Source organism: Bubalus kerabau, chromosome 6 (assembly GCF_029407905.1).
Source record: "Bubalus kerabau isolate K-KA32 ecotype Philippines breed swamp buffalo chromosome 6, PCC_UOA_SB_1v2, whole genome shotgun sequence".
Taxonomy (NCBI): Eukaryota; Metazoa; Chordata; class Mammalia; order Artiodactyla; family Bovidae; genus Bubalus; species Bubalus kerabau.
Window position 1 is genome coordinate 30344405 of NC_073629.1, and position 20563 is coordinate 30364967.

The 20563-nt window shown below is 41.9% G+C and overlaps 1 protein-coding gene across 8 annotated transcripts in view; it reads right to left on the bottom strand.

Annotated features, from left to right (window-relative positions):
- The window catches only part of HIPK1 (homeodomain interacting protein kinase 1), a 54421-nt gene extending 33861 nt beyond the window's left edge, over nucleotides 1–20560 (bottom strand). For 4 of the 8 annotated variants that reach the window (XM_055584674.1, XM_055584671.1, XM_055584673.1 and 1 more), the window contains exons 1-2: nucleotides 20049–20238; nucleotides 8327–9404 (exon numbers count right to left, since the gene is read on the bottom strand). In XM_055584674.1, the coding sequence (XP_055440649.1) occupies nucleotides 8327–9402 (1076 nt within the window). In that variant the 5' untranslated portion in view covers nucleotides 9403–9404; nucleotides 20049–20238. Of the gene's footprint in view, nucleotides 1–8326; nucleotides 9405–11315; nucleotides 11387–18545; nucleotides 18660–20048; nucleotides 20239–20453 lie in introns of those variants that run through there. The other 4 variants (XM_055584668.1, XM_055584666.1, XM_055584670.1 and 1 more) reach the window with 4 other exon arrangements.
- Nucleotides 20561–20563: the final 3 nt, after the last annotated feature.

Below are 20563 nucleotides of genomic sequence, written 5' to 3' on the forward strand. Positions count from 1 at the left end.
TTACTATCTCTAAGTAAGCAAAGTTAAATACATACCCTGACATGAAAAGCCAACTCACTGAAAAAGACCCTGATGCCGGGAAATACTGAAGGCAAAAGGGGAAGACGGAGGCAAAGGATGAGATGGTTAGGTATCATCACCAACTCAGTGGGCATGAATTTGAGAAAACTCCGGGAGACAGTGAAGGACAGGGAAGCCTGGCATGCTGCGGTCCTCGGGGTCACAGAGAGTCAGATATGACTTAGCGACTGAGCAATAACAACAAATACATACCCATCTATATACATCTATTTGGCATTGTGGTATACATGGTGTTTTCCAAACTGTGACAAAGAGATAAATGGATTCAAAAGGGGGATAATAATAATAAACGACACGTATGTAGGGCCAAGTGTGCACTATGCACTGCTCCAGGTTCTTTATAAATATGGGGTTTACTTAATCCTGTTTACAACAATCTTATGAAAGTATTATCACTGTTGAGCCCTCAATTACATGATGCACATTTTTCACATTTTAACATCTCTGAAATTGAGACTCTTGCAAATGACAGTATATTTTAGTTTAATAGCAATGTTTTTACTTTCTTATTAGTACATAAATAATATTTCATCTTATAATCAATGGTACCTTGCTTCTACATTAAAAGTATCATTTCTATTTTAAAGATAAAGAAACTGGACACTGATAGGTTAAGGTGCTCAAGGCTGGCCACCAGGCAGTCTGGGTCCAAAAACTGAGCTCTTAAAACACTTTATTATCTCCAAATAATCTCCTTTCCTTCTATTAAGTCCCAGAATTTGAATCTGTAAGGACACTCCAGATCCAGATCCCTCATTTAACAGGAGCTAAATGGAAAAGCAGATCTCTCCATTAGGACCCATCTCATAGCTGTCTCCTTGCAAGTGTCCCAAATTTTTCCTTTAAAGCAGTATGTGTTTATTGTTGCACTGCGTGTATGTGGAGGAAGAGGGAGGGGGACAAATATTGAGTGGGGAGGGTATAAAGATATTTCTTTTAATAAGAATATTACTTACCCAGAGTAATTTTCTAAACAGCCCCTAGAAAACAGGGTAAATTAGAGGGCTCCAATAGCATAAGATCCCGGCCTGCTGGGACTTACACTATTGGACCAGAAAGGGCAGAACCACTAATACCATCAGGTTTTGTTCCATTTGATGTGCACTGTGTCTTTTTTAGCCAAAGAAAACAACTTTCAAAAGTGACATTCCTGTTGCAGGTGGCTAGAGCCCCACATTACTGATGGAATTTCAGAGTTCAATTAAATACAAGCATGTGTCATATTTGAGAGCATTAATAAACCAGAGGGTAAGAAACATAAAAGCCTTTCTAAAACAAAAAAGAACAAAATTTTTACTTTCACTGAGCAGACTCATTAATTTCTAAGTTCATGACAGTGCCAAAAATAGCTGGCAGGGAGAATGCAAATGGCTTTGTGCCAAAATAAAAACTGGGCTTAGAACATTCCTAAACATCAATTGAAGAGCAGCAGATTGATTTTGCCATTCCCACTATACCAGGAAGACATTTCAAAATCTGAGAGGTAGGTCATAGGGAGGGGCCAGGCCACCCAATAACTTACTTTTTTAAAAAGACAGCCATAACATGTGATAACTGTTAGGCTTCAAAGGCTTAAAATTTCAGGGAAATTAAGAAAAATGCCAATCCCATCCCCCAAATGCCATAAAACAAAAAACCCCTGAAGATTGGCTGGAATCAGTTTTTCCATTTGGTCTCTTCCTCTGCTTCTAGGGTAACAAAAGCAGCTAAGTATTTTGAGCTAAAGCTCACTCAAAACAGTTAACTTTGCCACTTCTAAACAAAATGGTAAGTATCAAAAGAAAAACTATGAAAGCAGTAAAAATAAAATAAGGCCGCTCAATCTACTGAGGACTTTTCACAATCATTAGAGGCTCAAAATGTTAGACTTATGTAAACTCTAGGAAGCAAAAGGACTGAAGCTATATATATATATATATGTATATTTTAAATCATTTACAGCAGGTTCACCTCTAAAGACAGAATGTTTTAAACTTTGAATTCAGATCAAAATTCTTTGTAATATTCTCATTATGATAACATCTCTCCCCTTGGCATCTATTATTTCTCAACCCTTCAATATAAACTAGACACTGAAAGTCTGGTTCTACCTCATCTATATAATAAGTTACTCACTCTTCTAGGTTCTTATCAGCTCTGACATTCTAACAACTAGGCAGTAAAAAAGATTACACACATGAAAAAGAAAAACAAACTAGCAGCCTTGAGTAGAAAAATGGCATTAATTGTACTTTGGACATAGTGACTCTCTTCTTTAAAGATACAATCCGTCCTTAAAGAACAAATACTAAACAGGCTCTAACTGCTATAACCAGATGGTAGAAATAGCAATCTTCGCCTTCTGATTTCCCAACTTCAAACTCCTGTAAATTGAAAAATTCCACCTAAATCATAAAGCTCTGTTTCACTAGAACCCAGAGCAAGCTGAAGTTGGAATAACTTAAGAGAACAAATCATTCTTTGCTCATTTTCATGAACACTCTTGTTTCATCCCACCCATCTCAGAGGCATCAAACCAAATAAGAGATGTTATATAAAATCTAACTTCCTGCATCTGTAGCTTAGGTGTAACTGTGGTTTCAGTGTCAAACGAAATTGGACTGCTTTTTGTCTAGGATAAACTAACGATTATACACTGGAAGTGAGAAGTAGATTTAAGAGACTATATCTGATAGACAGAGTGCCTGATGAACTATGGATGGAGTTTTGTGACATTGTATAGGAAACAGGGAGCAACCCATCCCCCCAAAAAAGAAATACAAAAAAGCAAAATAGTTGTCTGAGGAGGCCTTAGAAATAGCTGTGAAAAGAAGAGAAGCAAAAAGCAAAGGAGAAAAGGAAAGATATTCCCATCTGAATACAGAGTTCCAAAAAATAGCAAGGAGAGATAAGAAAGCCTTCCTCAGTGATCAATGCAAAAAAATAGAGGAAAACAATAAAATGGGAAAGACTAGAGATCTCTTCAAGAATTTAGAGATACCAAGGGAACATTTCATGTAAAGATGGGCTCAATAAAGGACAGAAAAAATCTTCACGAACCAGATAATCACATGATGTGATCACTCACCTAGAGCCAGACATCCTGCAATGTGAAGTGGGCCTTAGGAAGCATCACTATGAACAAAGCTAGTGGAGGTGATGGAATTCCAGTTGAGCTATTTCAAATCCTAAAAGATGTTGCTGTGAATGTGCTGCACTCAATATGAGAGCAAATTTGGAAAATTCAGCAGTGGCCATGGGACTGGAAAAGGTCAGTTTTCAATCCAATCCCAAAGAAAGGCAATGCCAAAGAATGCTCAAACTACCACACAATTGCACTCATCTCACACGCTAGTAAAGTAATGCTCAAAATTCTCCAAGCCAGGCTTCAGCAACACGTGAACCGTGAACTTTCAGATGTTCAAGCTGGTTTTAGAAAAGGCAGAGGAACCAGAAATCAAATTGCCAACATCCACTGGATCATCAAAAACGCAAAAGAGTTCCAGAAAAACATCTATTTCTGCTTTATTAACTATGCCAAAGCCTTTGACTATGTGGATCGCAATAAACTGTGGGAAATTCTTCAAGAGATGGGAATACCAGACCACCTGACCTGCCTCTTGAAAAACCTGTATGCAGGTCAGGAACCAACAGTTAGAACTGGACATGGAACAACAGACTGGTTCCAAATAGGAAAAGGAGTACTTCAAGGCTGTATATTGTCACCCTGCTTATTTAACTTATATTCAGAGTATATCGTGAGAAATGCTGGGCTGGAAGAAGCACAAGCTGGAATCAAGATTGCCGGAAGAAACATCAATAACCTCAGATATGCAGATGACACCACCCTTATGGCAGAAAGTGAAGAAAAACTAAAGAGCCTCTTGATGAAAGTAAAAGAGAGTGAAAAAGTTGGCTTAAAGCTCAACATTGAAAAAACAAAGATAATGGCATCCAGACCCATCACTTCATGGCAAATAGATGGAGAAACAGTGGAAACAGTGACAGACTATTTTGGGGAGCTCCAAAATCACTGCAAATGGTGACTACAGCCATGAAATTAAAAGAAGCTTACTCCTTGGAAGGAAAGTTATGACCAATCTAGATAGCATATTAAAAAGCAGAGACATTACTTTGCCAACAAATGTCCATCTAGTCAAGGCTATGGTTTTTCCAGTGGTCATGTATGGATGTGAGAGTTGGACTATAAAGAAAGCTGAGCGCCGAAGAATTGATGCTTTTGAACTGTGGTGCTGGAGAAGACTCTTGAGAGCCCCTTGGACTGCAAGGAGATCCAACCAGTCCATCCTAAAGGAAATCAGTCCTGAATATACATTGGAAGGACTGATGCTGAAGCTGAAACGCCAATACTTTGGCCACCTGATGCAAAGAGCTGACTCATTTGAAAAGACCCTGATGCTGAGAAAGACTGAAGGTGGGAGGAGAAGGGGACGACAGAGGATGAAATGGTTGGATGGCATCACTGACTCAATGGGCATGAGTTTGAGTAAGCTCTGAAGTTGGTGATGGACAGGGAGGCCTGGCGTGCTGCAGTCTATGGAGTCGCAAAGAGTCAGACACGACTGAGCTGAACTGAACTCAAACTGAAAATATGCTTTCCTTATCTAGACCTTGTCCTTCCATACATAATAAAGTGATCTCAGCTCTAAATAAAGGCCAGCTGGCCTGTTCAAAATGGAAAAGCATTGAGCTGTAAGTATGGCAAATCTTCGTGTCTAAAACCCAAGCCCCAAAGACAGCAACTTTCCTTGGAATTAATCTATATTTATACTTACAGTAGGTTAGGAAATAAAGTATTTTCATCCAGCCACACCTATGGCCAACAGAAACAGCACAGTGCAAAAACTTACGTCAACTGATAGTATTCTGGCACGTTATCAGCAAGGTGAAGCAATGTGAACTAAAAGGGAGGCCGGGGAAGGCGGCTCTGGAGCCAGAACGCTCCACTAGTCAAAAGGATTACAGAGAATTCTTCTGAAAAGACAAGAGGGTAAGGATTTAATGGACTCTAATAAAGCAACAATGCAACATGAAGAGGACCACTGTGGATAAATTAATGATAAAAAAGGAATCCCTGAGCTGCTATTCCCCTTGCCTTAGGCCCCCATCAAGTATTACTGTGATATAGCTTTATAAAACTATAAAAAGAAAAGATAAAAATAGATAAGGTGGACTGGAAGACAATGTTGTTGAGATATCGGTACTATACAAGATGATTTGCAGATTCAGTGTGACCCCTATTAAACACCAAGTTTTTTTCAGAAACAGAAAAATCCATCCTAAAATTCAGACAGCATTTCAGGAGACTCCAAATAGCCAAAACAATCCTGAAAGAAAATAAAACCAGAGGTCTCACACTTTCTGATTTCAAAACTTATTACAAAGCTACAAGTAGTCAAAAAAGCATGGTACTGGCATAAAGACAGACATTTAGAACAATGGAACAGAACAGACAGCCCAGAAATAAACCCTCATATTTACGGTCAGAGGATTCTGACAAGAGTGTCAAGACCATTCAATGGAGAAAGGACAGTCTTTTCAGCAAATGGTGCTGGAAAAACTGAATAATCACATGCAAAAGAATAAAACTGGACCCATACTTCATACCATACAAAAATTAATCCAAAATGGATCACAGCCCTAACTATAAGAGCTAAAGCTATTCAAAGAAAACACAGGGGAAAAGCTTCATGACATTGGCTTGGCAATGATTTCTTGGATATGATACCAAAAGTACAAAGCAACAGCAACAAAAAAGACAAAATTCATCAAAATTTAAACCTTTTGTGCAAATGACACTATCAAAAAGGTGAAAAGGAAACCCCACTAAATGGGAGAAAATGTCTGCAAATCATGTATCTGACCAGGCATTAATACCCAGAGTATATAAAGAACTCTTACAACTCAACAACAACAACAAAAGAAAAACAATCCAATTCAAAAATGGACAAAGGACTTGTCCAAAGAAGATGGCCCAAAAGCACATGAAATGATGTTATTCATCACTAATTATTAGGGAAATGCAAATCAAAACTATCTGAGGTATCATTTCACATACATAAGGATGGCTATTATCCAAAAAAAAGAGGGAGAGAGAAAGAAAATAACAACTGTTAGTATGTGGAGAAATTGGAATCCCCATGCACGGCTGGTGGGAATAAAAAATCATGCAGTGGCTGAGGAAAAGTTTAGTGGTTCCTAAGGTTAAGTAATTACCATATGAACCAGCAACTCTAATTGTAGTTTTATACCCCCAAAAAAGTGAAAACACGGACTCAAACGCTTGAATACGAATGTTTGTTACACCATTATTCACAATAGCCAAAAATGTAGAAACAATCCAAGTGTTCATCAACAGATGAAAGATAAGTCAAATGTGGTATATACATGCAATGAAATATTCAGTCCTGAAAAGGAATGAAATTCTAATACATGCTACAGAATTTCAGAGATTAACCTTGAAGACATTATGCTAAGTGAAGTCAGTCAGACCCAAAGAACAAATACTGTTTGATTCCACTTATCTGCAATATCTAGAACAGACAAATTCACAGAGAGAGAAAATCAGACAGAGGTAACTGGGGTGGCGGGTGTAGGATAGAGTAGTTACTGCTTAATGGTTACAGAGTTTCTGTTTTGAGCGATAAAAAGGAAGGACTTCCCTGGTGGTCCAGCCCTTAAGAACCTGCCTGCCAATGCAGGGGACATGGGTTCCATCCCTGGTGGGGGAACTAAGATTCTGTGTGTGTTTGTGTGTGTGCGAGTGCAAGCTTAGTTGCTCATCATGTCTGACTCTTTGTGACCCCACTGACTGTAGCCCGCCAGGCTCCTCTGTCCATGGAATTCTCCAGGCAAGAATACTAGAGTGGGTTGCCATTCCCTTCTCCAGGGGATCTTCCCAACCTAGGGATCAAACCCTGGTCTCTTGCATTGCAGACAGATTCTTTACGGTCTGAGTACAGTGCAGATCACATGCACCTCGGGGCACCTAAGCCCAGGTGCCGTAACTAATGAACCCACACACTGCAACTGGAGAAAAGCCCGAGCAACTAGGAAGAGCCCGCCTGCCACGATGAAGATCCAGCAGAGCCAGAAAACAAAATTCAGAAGCGGACAGCGGGGTAGGCTACAGGGCACTGTGAAGGCACTGCATAACACCGAACGGTACGTGTTAAAGAGCGAAACTTCCTGTTGGGTAGGTTTTACCACAATCAGAAAAACAAAAAATATATAGATGGCATATTTTCTGAATCCCTGCGCAGGTTAAAATATCCTTGTATTTTTTTCACATGTAATATAAAATTCTTAGTTCAGAATTTCTATTCCCTCAAAATTTATTAGCCAAACATAAAACTTGACAAAACTTATTTTGGGGGTTATCTTTATTACTGTTTCACTTCTTGACTGGGTGTGTGTACAATCTGTTTAATGCATGACCATTAAAATAAATATCAGATTCCCTAAAATTAATTAATAACTAGATAGATATATGAGGTACTGAGAAATAAAAATTCATATAAAGATTTTCTCCTTTCAGTAATGCTCCTTGATTATAGTACAGATAAAATTCTATATACTAGCATTTAAGTTCTGTTCCAATAATTACTATGTATTGAAAAGGTAGCTTTATTAGAAGTATCAATATGGAAATATAAATCACTGAAGTGTAAAGTGCTTGGGTCAAGGCCATTTTAGGATAACCAAATGAGTTCATATGCAAATAAGTTCAAAGACCTATGGAGAATATTAAAACAAGAAGAGATGTTAGCAATCATCTAATCCAATTCTATTATCCAAGAGAGAAAACATAAAATAATAAAATGATGCTACAGTTAAAATTTGGAATTATTCCAAGGCATCTCACCTGCCAAGGCTGGAACCTGGAAAAAATAGCAGCATATGGCCCAAATTCATGACAATTAAGTAAATATCTTATATATTTAAAGGTACTTTAAAATGGGAAGATTGTGTATAAAGGTAGCAAGAAGGAACCAGATGCTAGAATAATTCAACTAGGAACAAATTTCAGAATCAGACTGAATTAATTTTCTAGAGTTAAAATTTCAGAAATAAAATAATGTTACATAGAGGAATGCCACATACAGGGAACAAAGTGAAATATATTACCCTATTCTGTGCTGAAATCTGTAATTAATTCATTGTTATATGTAGCCCTTTGTAGTACATGCTAAATATAAAGACAGATCTCTAGTTTAAGACACGTTGTTTAGCATTTGCCACTTGCCTGTAGTAACGTGACTGTAAGTAGGTTGAGCACACAGCTTTGGAAACGTGACTAGCAGAACCAAAGTCAATGACCTTCACTCGGTAGGGCTGGCGCACTGGATCAACCAGCATTATGTTTTCAGGCTTAAGGTCAGCATGAATTAGACCAAGGCTCTTGAGCTTCATCAGGGCGGTGGCCACCTGCTGCAAGATTGGCCTGATGTACTTGAGTGGCAGTGGACTAAACTTGTTCTGCTTTAGAAAATCATATAAGTTCTGTTCCAGCATCTCGAACACAAGGCAGGTATGATTCTTATGCTGAAAGCACTCATAAGAACGGACAAAATTATACTCATCAGCATTTTCACTGCTTAGGCGGGAAAGGATGCTCACTTCAATCTGTCCCTGTCTGGCATAGGAGGGGTGGTTCTTCAAGATTTTAATAGCCACAATTTCCTTGGTGCTCCGCTTCCAGCACTTAGCCACCTGTCCAAATGTTCCCCGGCCTAGGAACTCCAAGACTTCATAGCTGTTTGTCATAGAGCAAAGGATCTCATGCTGGACCAGCTGGTAATCCCCTTCTCCGCTGGAGCTGCTACTCTTCGTGGTGACAGTGGTGGTCGTGGCAGCAGCACCCACCACAGTCCTGTTCTGCAGCATGAGAGGGGGATGTTCTTCTATGATTTGCACGCTACCGTTGCTGTCCACTTCCTCACTTTTTCTTTTCAATCCACATTTTTGATATGGCTCAAGCAAAGAAACGTTGCTTCTGTGAGTCAGGGTCTGGCTGCTTTGGAAGGTTGATGTAGCAGCGCTGGCCGAGCTGTCAGCAGCTGTTACAACAATGTGCTCCACTGCAGGGGCTGGGAGGAGCAGGCCCTGGTCGTAAGCAGGGATGTTGAAATTTGCTACCTGGTGAGAGGAGTTGGCTTGCCCTTGTGTGGCTGGGAGGGTTTTGCTGTGGGTATAATATTTGTCGTTGCTGCTCTGTCCAGAAACATCCCAGCCAGAGGGCTCTATCTTCAGCTTCTTCGCACTGCAGAAGGCACTCGACGACACTGATGGGGGGGAAAACACCTGCAGCTGTGATGCCATACCTACATCGAGAAAGAGGAAGAGGAATTAAGCCCTTAATTTTATACAACTCCTCACCTAGTACAGTAGAAAATTTTCAGTTCAGAAAAACCCACAAGTAAATGCGTATCTGGCTGACGTTTTATTTTATACATTTTCCAAAACCTGTTACCCATTAAAGAAGGATAAACTTTTTGGTCTAATTACACATCCTGAATCACTCTTTGAGACTCAGCAGTAATAGGACAGATTGTTAAAGAGTATGAACATCTATGATGGTTTATAAAATAAAAACAACATCAATAATAATGCCTTAGATGACTGATCATCTACTATGCACCAAGAGGTAGTCTAAGCACTTCAAACACATTAATTCTCACCACAACCTTTTGAAAAAGATACTATCCTTACTTCCACTCTACAGATGAGGAAACTAAGGCAGAGAGTGGTTACAATAATTTGCCCCAAATAAGACAGCTCTTAAGTGCAGGACTAGAATTCAAAACCAAGCTCTTTGGCCTCAGAGTTTATTCCACAGCTCTGTCTTCATTGGAGAAGGCAATGGCACCCCACTCCAGTACTCTTGCCTGGAAAATCCCATGGACGGAGGAGCCTAGTGGGCTGCAGTCCATGGGGCCGCTAAGAGTGAGACAGGACTGAGCGACTTCACTTTCACTTTTCACCTTCATGTATTGGAGGAAACCACTCCGGTGGTTTCCCACTGGCAACCCACTCCAGTGTCCTTGCCTGGAGAATCCCAGGGACAGGGGAGACTGGTGGGCTGCCGTCTATGGGGTCGCACAGAGTCGGACACGACTGAAGCGACTTAGCAGCACCAGCAGCAGCTGTCTTCATTCCTGTCCTAATTAGCTTTTTAATCAATTATTTAAATTTAGACATAGATGGTATATAATAACTATAAAATTCATAGATGGATCAAATTTGGGCAGGATACTCAATATTGCTAAGTAACAGGTCCAAAAGGATCACCAAGAACAGAAACCATGAAGTAAACCTAGCTAATGACATTTAACACAAATACAGACTTCCTACTTAGGTCTGAAATCTGGCTAGCACAAAACACAAGGATAAGAGATACAAGGTTAAGCAGGAGCATATATGAAAAACACACTTTTGTTAGCAAGAGAAATCCCATGTAATAATGTTCCTCTCTCCTCAAAAGCGAATTCAATCTTAAACTATATTCACAGAAAAAGTGGTGTCCAGAATGTGGCAGACAATAGCTCTGTCCACTGCACTGTAAGTAATCAGGATGAGGTGAAACCTAGAGAGGATCTTCTGAAGAATCTTGGGGAAATCATCCTTAGAAAAATATGGGGAAAGGTAACAAGAATTGCCCACTTATATATAGACACCTCGAGCTCAATAAGCCCAAAGACTAATTACAAATTTGGACTAATTTGGACTTTTGACTAAAGTCCAAACTTGGCACTGTGGTAAAGAATCTGCCTGCTAATGCAGGAGACGTGAGATGTGGGTTCCATCCCTGGCTTGGGAAGATCCCCTGGAGAAGGGCATGGCAACCCATTCTAGTGTTCTTGCCTGGAAAATTCCATGGACAGAAGAGCCTGGCAGACTACAGTCCATAAGGCTGCAAAGAGTCAGACACAACTGAGCACAAATGTCCAGTTGACTGAGCATACAAACCATTTCATATTTATCTTCTCCCTTCTCAATTATATAACCCTCAGATGCCTCAGGGCTCATACTAATCCTCCTTCTCTTGTTTCCCTCTTTTTACTACTTTCCAGCATTATTTATCTGTTTCTCTATTTGTAAATGTTCTCTAACCCAGACTCCCCTCTTCAGCTCCAAATCCTTATTTCACACTTCGATCTGGATCCCTTAGAGACATCTCAACTCAACATGCCCCAAATGCTACTTTCTAAGACGCCCACAGCCAGTTTTTTTACCTCGACTGAGAGACACTACCACACATCCAATATCTCGAGCAGAAATCAAGGTGGCAAGGAGTCTCCGTTTCCTAATCTACAAAATGGTGACAGCAATGCCTGTATTATGGGCTCTTCTGAAAATTAAATGATTTAATACAGAGGACAGGCTTAGTGTCTAGAACTCATTTAATATTATATCCTGAATATATTCCCCTCCCTTTCTACCCTCCCTTAATCCCCATGTCTAACCTATAACCAAATCTTATCACTCCATCTCCTAAGTGAAGTGAAGTCAAGTCAGTCCTGTCCGACTCTTTGCAACCCCATAAACTGTCGCCTACAAGGCTCCTCTGTCCATGGAATTTTCCAGGCAAGAGTACTGGAGTGGGTTGCCATTTCCTTCTCCAGGGGATCTTCCCGACCCAGGGGTCGAACCCAGGTCTCCCGCATTGCAGGTAGACACTTTACCCTCTGAGGGTGGCTTCCCAGTGAAGCCACCAGGACTCCACCTCCTAAGCATATTTCAAATCAGCCATTTTTCTCTACCCTTATTGGAACCTCTGTAGTGCAAACTGCCAAGAGACTCCAAACTCATCTTGAATGCACTCAGGGAATCTTTGTTTTTAAACCATGTAGACTGGAAGACTACTCTTTCTTAACTATCTCCTTCGTTCCGCCTCCAGGGTCTTTCATTGCTTTAGATAAAGTAAAAAATCCTCAACCTGTCTTAAAAAGCTCCTCCCAAATCTGGCTGCTGTCTTACAAAATCTCCTCACTTCAATTCCTCTACCACTCTAGCCATGCTGCCCTTTTTGCATTTTTTGGGAGGCCCTCTAGTATGTTGGGAGACTTTCTGTTAGGAAAACTGTTTCTTCTCTCTCACAAACTCCGTCACCACTGCATTCCCACAGCATGCTGTTCCTACCTTATAACATTAAATTATTTATTTATTTATAATGTTATATTCCCAGGTACTGTAAAAGTTCCATGAGCGCAGGGATGGTACCTGTCTTGCTCTTTTGCTTATGTCACCAGAATGTGCCACACACTCTGGCGATATACAGACACTCAGTATCTGCTGCTTGATTTGACCACTGCCAGCCAACCTCATTTCCACTCCCTACTGCTTGTGCTAAACTCCAGGATACTCAAATGCTTGTTCTGTTTTGGCTTTTTGACATCCCTCTCTTTTAGCTGTGCTATCCTTGCGAAAATGGGGGAAGTCTCCCCTCTAGTATAGACCGTAGCTTTATTAGTCATAAGAGAATAAACACACATACCTAGAAAGGAAGGAAACATGGCAAAGGGATGTTACAGAACATAAAAAAGCAAAGTGTGTGTTTCTTTGTGCCTGAATGTAGCTAAAAACCATCTGCACTGGACCAAAGAGCTGAAAGGAAGAACCCTCAACCTTCAATTTCTAAAATGCTGTCTGGATTTACTTTCAACAAGAGTTTCCATAATTTATAAGAACCTTGAAGAGAAAAAAAAGTGTAAATTAAAAGAACATTATTGCAATTTAACTCCTAGGTTACAAATTCACAAATCATCTTGTTCCACCTATATCACTGACATAATACCAAACTATAATAAAACAAAAACTAAAATCAAGTAGTGCCTTTACAAAACTTACCTATTAATATATGAAAAAATAACATCATAAAATCAAACATTTTTGAAATTGGCCTGGAAAATCCCATGGACAGAGGAGCCTGGTGGGCTGTGGTCCATGGGGTCACTAAGAGTCGGACACGACTGAGCGACTTCACTTTCACTTTTCGCTTTCATGCGTTGGAGAAGGAAATGGCAACCCACTCCAGTGTTCTTGCCTGGAGAGTCCCGGGGACAGCGGAGCCGGGTGGGCTGCCGTCTATGGGGTCACACAGAGTCGGACACGACTGAAGTGACTTAGCAGTAGCAGCAGCAGTTTCATCATATATTTGCTAAATCTTTTAGCACAACCTTCTTATACCTGAAAGTGAAAAAGTGAAAGTGAAGTCACTCAGTCGTGTCTGACTCTTGGCAACCCCATGGACTGTAGCCTATCAGGCTCCTCTGTCATGGGATTTTCCAGGCAAGGGTACTGGAGTGGATTGCCATTTCCTTCTCCAGGGGATCTTCCAGGGATTGAACTCGGGTCTCCCGCATTGCAGGCAGATGCTTTACCAACTGAGCCACCAGGGAAGCTTCTTGCACCTAAGAGTATTGTAAAACTAGCTGAATACAAAATTCGCAGTTTGTAGCTATGTTAGGAATGTGGAGGTTTAAAGTAATAACACTGAAAAGAATTCATGAAATATAACAACAAATTTTTAAAGTATGGTCATAACTAGACACTTTGTAAAAATATTCTATTTACCAGAGCAATGTAATGACAACTTGTCACCCAATGAACTAAATAACAGATACTGATGGCTTCAAATTCACACTGAGCATTGCAAAAAGTACAAGTTCTAAGAAACTGTTCTGAAAATTCAAGTATATAAATGAATACAATTCTTATCCAGTAAGACAAATTTAAGTCCACCCATAGGGAAACAACAACCCACAATTTCAGTGGCCTCCCCCCTCCCCGACGGCCGGCAAGGGTCTGTGACACTGCAGCCAACAGTCTGCCACCAGAACTCTTACAGTGTGGGTGACATTCATCCTGACCTCAACTAGCACTATGTGGGGGGAAAAAACAGAATCAAAACCGCCTAGAAAAATCTACACTCTTACTTACATTTGAAACTCAGCTAAAAACAGCCAGCTCTAGACACAAAATACTATGTCCCACAAAATTTGCTTTGTCAAATGGGGAGACACTTTTCTTCCTAGGCTGAGACTTCCCAAACAAAACTATGCAACAGAATTAACATCTGTGGAAAATTTACTATGTATCACACTCTGTTGAACATATTATACATATTTTCAATTCACATGAGAACTGCTCCCAATAAATTAAAAGCTAACTTCCTGAAAACGCTACACCTCTTGACTCTACCAGTAAACTAGTCTTTGCATTTCAAACCTGATTTTCCAAGGATTTAACTATCTAAATATAATGACAAACTTGCCCACTGAATTAATCCCACACCAGAACTGGTAACCAAAAGGCTACTGGTACTTGTATGCATTACTAAAAAGAGAATTGAGTCGTGCTAGGATCCAAGGCTGGAAAAGACAATGGCACCCCAGTCCAGTACTCTTGCCTGGAAAATCCCATGGATGGAGGAGCCTGGTGGGCTGCAGTCCATGGGGTCACTACGAGTTGGACACGACTGAGCGACTTCACTTTCACTTTTCACTTTCCCGCAGTGGAGAAGGAAATGGTAACCTACTCCAGTATTCTGGCCTGGAGAATCCCAGGGACGGAGGAGCCTGGTGGGCTGCCGTCTATGGGGTCGCACAGAGTCGGACATGACTGAAGCGACTTAGCAGCAGGATCCAAGGCTATCAAAAACAGTCAAATTAACAGCTTCCCCCCTCCCTCCCATGGGCACATCTATTTGACAATATTAACGGGGTGCCCCACCTCAGGGGCAGGATTCCCTGGTGGCTCAGTGTACAGAATCGCCTGCCAGTGCAGGAGACACAGGTTCATTCCCAGGGTGGGGAAGATCCCCTGCAGAAGTAAATGGCAACCCACTCCAGTATTCTTGCCTGGAAAATCCCACGGACAGAGGAGCCTGGCGGGCTACAGACTATGCACGGGGTTGCAGAAGTGCTGGACATGACTTAGCAACTAAGCAACAACCACTACCATCCTATGGGCACTACAGGTAGATAAGTGAAAAGTGAAACTGTTAGTTGCTCAGTTGTGTCAGACTTTGCGACTCCATCTTCTGTAGCCTGCCAGGCTCCTCTATCCATGGAATTCTCCAAGCAAGGATTCTCAAGTGGGTTGCCATTTCCTTCTCCAGGGGATCTTCCGGACCCAGGGATCGAACCCCAGTCTCCTGCGTTGCTGGCAGATTCTTTACCCATTGAGCCACCAGGAAAGCCCACAGGTAGATAATCTTACCATAAAGAATTCAGATATTATAATTATGAATGAAACTGCTGGGTATGACAATCAAAGTAACCATTGGTCAATGTTTTGCCTAGTCTTCAGTAACTTCCTTCTCCCTGAGACACCAATAATAAATTCCCAACTCTTTTACTTGGTGTCACCTTTGTCTTTTTGATACAATTTAACAACTGGTTAACTAAATAACTGTAAAATCAGTACTACATACTGATTTCTTCCTCTAGAACTTGTCCTCAGCTGCCATGTACACAGATGTACATATCCTCCAGTACACTGATACAGAAAGAGTATTCAGTGGGTAAATAAGAATACACATTCTGTAAAAAAAGGTAAGACTGGGAAGAAAACTCTTCCACTGGAACACCAAATATCTCTCACTCCACCCCTACTATACACCCTGCACTGCTTACTTCAACTGCCTAACCTGTCTCCCCAAATGGTACTCTTTGGCCTTCTTTTTAAGCTCCCTTCTCCAATTCATTCTTCACCTTACAATCAAAGCTTTTACAAATGCATATCTATGTCCCATTTAAAATTTTAGAATAAAGTCCAAAATCTCTAATTTAGATTGTCAGGCTTTGTAAGCCCTGGACCCTGACTATTTTGTAGCCTCATTTCACTAGACTCTTTCCCGCAGCACTCCCTTTTCCAGTAGTTCTAAATATCTCTGGTCTAAACTTGACTTCTGCCTTAGTTCCTTCACATAACATTGTCTCTCTAAATTTCATTCTACCCTCTCGGTTAGCCTTCTTTTAACTACCACTTATCCTTTCAGCCTCTACTTAAAGCTCATGTTTTCAGTGTGGCACAAGACTGTTGGTCTGGATTATAGTTTAGTCTCTCCTCCACCCCATGCACAAAGCCAGACTCCATTTACCAGTCCCTCTCTCCAATACAAAGTGATACATGAGCCTTTATAGCGTTCTCTTCCTTTTCCACCAAGAGGAACCCATGAAGACCCAGTTTCTGCCATGAGACAACACTCGAGGGAGGGCAGAGCAGCAAGATGGAAAGAACACGGGTACCTGAATGATCATATAGAGCAGAGTCCCTTGCCCATCAAAAAGGAGCAGAAGAAAGACCCAAAAAGGAAAACAAGGGCCAGAACACATACTGACTTGTGGGCCACTCTGGATTTTTATTCTAAGTATGACTATTTGAAATTATTTATTTAAAAGTTAACTTCTTAAAAAAAAAAAAAAGTTGACTTCCCTTCTGAACTGCAAGTTCTAAGAGGGCAATTGTCAATGGCAGAGTATCATCTTCCTTTGTATCACCAGCATCAATCACAATGGATGGAATACAGCATGTGTCAAAAGTTTGATAGAATGAATGACTATAAAGAGACCATGTTATTTCTCCATATATAAAGGGATCTCAGAAGTCATTCTCACTAAATTAGAGAAATAAACATGATAAAAATTACAGCCTCTTGTCTACAAGAGAATACTTTTCTAAGTATAGTAATACAGAAGAAAAAAATAACCTTGAAGCCCTGAGGACACTATTTGAATCAAAGTTCCCCACCCCCTTTCCTGTAGCACTTCCTTCATATGGAACCATGTGAAAGGAGCCAGTTCCCCAACCAGTATGCAAAAACAGGCTGTGGAATAGTGGTGTTAGCTGACAAAGTAGTAACTCTACAATTCTATGTAATTTCCAGCCATTTAGACCAATTTTGGAATATTTTGGTAAACTGGCTGAGATGCTTTCCTTCTAGGGAAGAAATTTTTTTCCTAAATTTCAATAGCTCTCTTAGATTTATTTGGAATGACGAACCTAAAGCAACAGAACAAAAGAAAAGTAGGTTTTTCTGGTGTTTGGTAAAATGGTACTTAGTATGTGCACAGGACAGTCTATAAGATCTATAAAGTTTACAATAAAGAAAGCTATACCTCAGTTTCTATCATAAGAAAAATGACAGATTAACAAAGCATAGGCCAATATGAAACATGAACACTAAGAGAGGACCTTTAGCCAGAAAGGGCCTAAGGAAAATAGGACTCAAGTAAGGTAATAACAGTCTGACAGATGGAAGGCAGATGAAGGTCTTACAGATGAGAGCTAACTTGAGCAAGTATTCCAGGGGATATGGAAAAATGAAAAACTGTTTAGAGTATTTGACTGGAGAAGACACTGGCAAAAAAAAGTACAGGGATTCTTACAGCTAAAATAGATCTTAAAAGACCCTTTCTAAAACGCCCTAATTCCAAGATGAGAAAAAGTAGACCCAAGAAAGCCACACAAGTTTTACCCAGAGCTAATGAGCAGTAATGCTGTCAAAAAATTCAGGTTTTCTGATTCTTTTTCATTAAGCACGGTGGGAAAGCATTGTCCCAGGCACCCTTAAAGAAGCCAAAAGAAATGCACTTAAGTTTCCCTGTCTTCGAAGAACTTAAAATGTTGCTTAGTTGATGCAACACATAAAAAAGAAAAATATAAAAACAGGATGTAAAATTTTTTTAAGTGTCAAATTATGCTCTACAAAAATACATAAGGTATTTAGGGAGCTGGGAGATTGGAAACAAAAAATAAAAACAAAAAAGGAACCGAAAAGCAAATCAATTACTGTTGAAGTGGTACTTGAAAGAAAAATTATTTTGATGACTTCTGTTCAGAATGGCATTAAATTTAAGGGAAGAAACTGCTGCTGCTGCTGCTGCTGCTAAGTCACATCAGTCGTGTCCAACTCTGTGCGACGCCGTAGTGGGGAGGAATTAATAACTGTAACTTTAAAAATTATGGATTGCTTTATACAGTCATGAAAATAAAAGGGCTGATCAGGAAGTTCATGTTTGCAAAATTACCTCAAATTACAAAAGAACCAGTTACAATATATAACTAACAAGTTGCACAAGTTCCAAGTGTAAGAAGTTCATAAGGCAGGTTTGGCTCACTGATTTCTACCAACAGAACCAATGACTAAGCTGTGCTTATGAAAACCAAACCACAGAAAAAAAGAATTCTATTTTCCAGACAATTGTGGATGCTGAGATTATCTTTTTTTTTTTTTTTCCCTGTTAGTAGAAAGTTCTGGTTTGGTTTTCAATCTCAAGTTACCAATCAACTTGCTCTGCAATCCATAAAACTACAATGTCCAGCTAGGATAAAGATATCGCCAGCAAAAGTCTTATTACTAACCAGAGTCAGTATATTTACAAGATCGCATTCACCATTTTACTGGTAAGATGCTTTACTGGCCTGACTGCCTCCAGTTGCAACCACAAGTACCTTACCAAAATATTCTTCAAGCCAGGGAACAGTGTCTTGAAGTCAATGATATCCTTCTACACACCATCATACCAGTTCTACAACACAGAACCCGGAGATTATTACATGTATCTCCAAAATCACCAGCTGCATTAACAACTATATAAAATGACCTGTTAGTATATTTTTTAGATGTTTTACAGAAAGCTTTAGACCTACATATGAAAAAGAGCTGGTAATGATTTGCATTCTCTATAATCTTAAAAAAAACTACACTACAGACCAGGAATCAAAAATAGCTTTACACAAACAAGAGCAAAATTGTAGGTTTTGCTGAGGGCATCAGCCACTTAATTTAACCCCATTTCACCGGGAGCAGGAAGCCATGCTGCTGTTTTCATCAGTTACTAGGAAACAAATAAGATAAAGGAAGGATTGGGCAGAAGAGTCTATAGCTGAAATTAATAATTTGATACAGTGACTGAAAATTCCCAAAGGAAAAAAGCACCTAGAGCTGCCTCAAAAAGAGAATCTGCAACATAATCAATGGTTTAATTGGAAAATAGACACACTCGAGCTTGGGGCTGTTTTTTTTCCCCCTTCTCTAGCCCCTCCTCCCTTCCCCCACCTAAACAGGAAAGAAAGCGCGCCCAGCGTAAACACAGGCCAAACCTCACGGTTTATCACCACAACAAACTGGAGGTTAGACCAGTGCTCTTGGAGACTGAGTCCCAGGTCTCGGTTGCTAGGCTCAAAAACGGCCTCTTTCCCACAGACCTGTGAACACCGGGGCGGGGGCGGGGCTGGGGGCCTGGGGCGCGGAGGCTCACCCAAGAGTTTTGGTGGTTTCCTCCCACCCCACCCCCCAGACTTTTTTTTTTTAACGAAAGCTTTGGCAAAGTGGCGACAAACAGCAAAAGTTTCCCTTTGAGCCAGACTTCTAGATCTACCTAACACAGATATACATTTAGGTTGGCCGGTCCCACGTAGTCTCCACCATCATCACGATTTATCAAGCTAACGATTAAAGAACACAAGCGGAGAGGACAGGAGGGCTTCCACACCCACCCCACCGCCGCCGTCCGTTCCAGACACCGCTTCCTTGTCCCCAACAGCACAGATAGCCCCAAACCAAGGCGCTAAGCAGAGCTGTGAAATTCACACGCGCAAGCCATACACTGGGAACCGGCCACGACACCCGAGGAAAAACCGGCCGGGTGAGGAGACGCCAGGCGGCCCCCTGTCATCTGAGGACAACAACACGCCCAGGAGAGAAGTGGCAGGACACAGGAGGAGTTGCCCCGAAAACAAGCCCACAGCCTCCCCACTTTCTTGGGGACGCCATCCCCTCCGCGGCCGGGCCACAGGGCTTGGCGCCGGGTCCCGGGTGGGGGCTGCCGAGGGAGGCGCCCCCCGCAAGGCCGGGCGCCCCGGAGAGCCCGCGGCCAGCCCGGCCCCGCCTCGGAGACCCGATAGGAGATCGCTCCCCGCCAAGGCCCCTGCCCGCCCGCTCTCCCGCCTCGACTCACCGCCGGTGTGTCTTCTGGTTCTCAGCCGCGAGCTGGGGCTGCCGTGAGGAGGCGGCGGAGGAGACGAGATCCGGGGCCCCGCCGCCGGGTCATCATACCCCCTGCGCGAGCCGGCCCGGGCCCCGGCCCCCGCCCCCCGGAGCCGTCCCCGCGCCCGTCCCGCGAGGGGAGCCTTCTCAGCCTCCCGCCCACTCCACCGCCCGGCCCCCCTCCGCCGCCGCCGCCGCCTCAGACCCGCGCGCTCCCTCCTCGGCCTCCCGCTGCTGTCCGGGGCCACCGCCGGGCCCCTAGCTCCGCAGCCGCGGTTGTCGCCAGACCCGACAAGCTGAGCGCCGAGCGTCCGCCCTCATCCGGCCCGCCCCGCCTCACGGGAACTAGTCCCGGGTCCCGCGCCATGACACCTACTGAGGCGGAAGTCTGGGAGAGCGGGAGGATTACGACGACCTCATATTACGGGTCGGAGTGGAAGTGGGAGTGGGTGGACCTCCATGGGGAGCCAGCGTGGATAGAGTGCT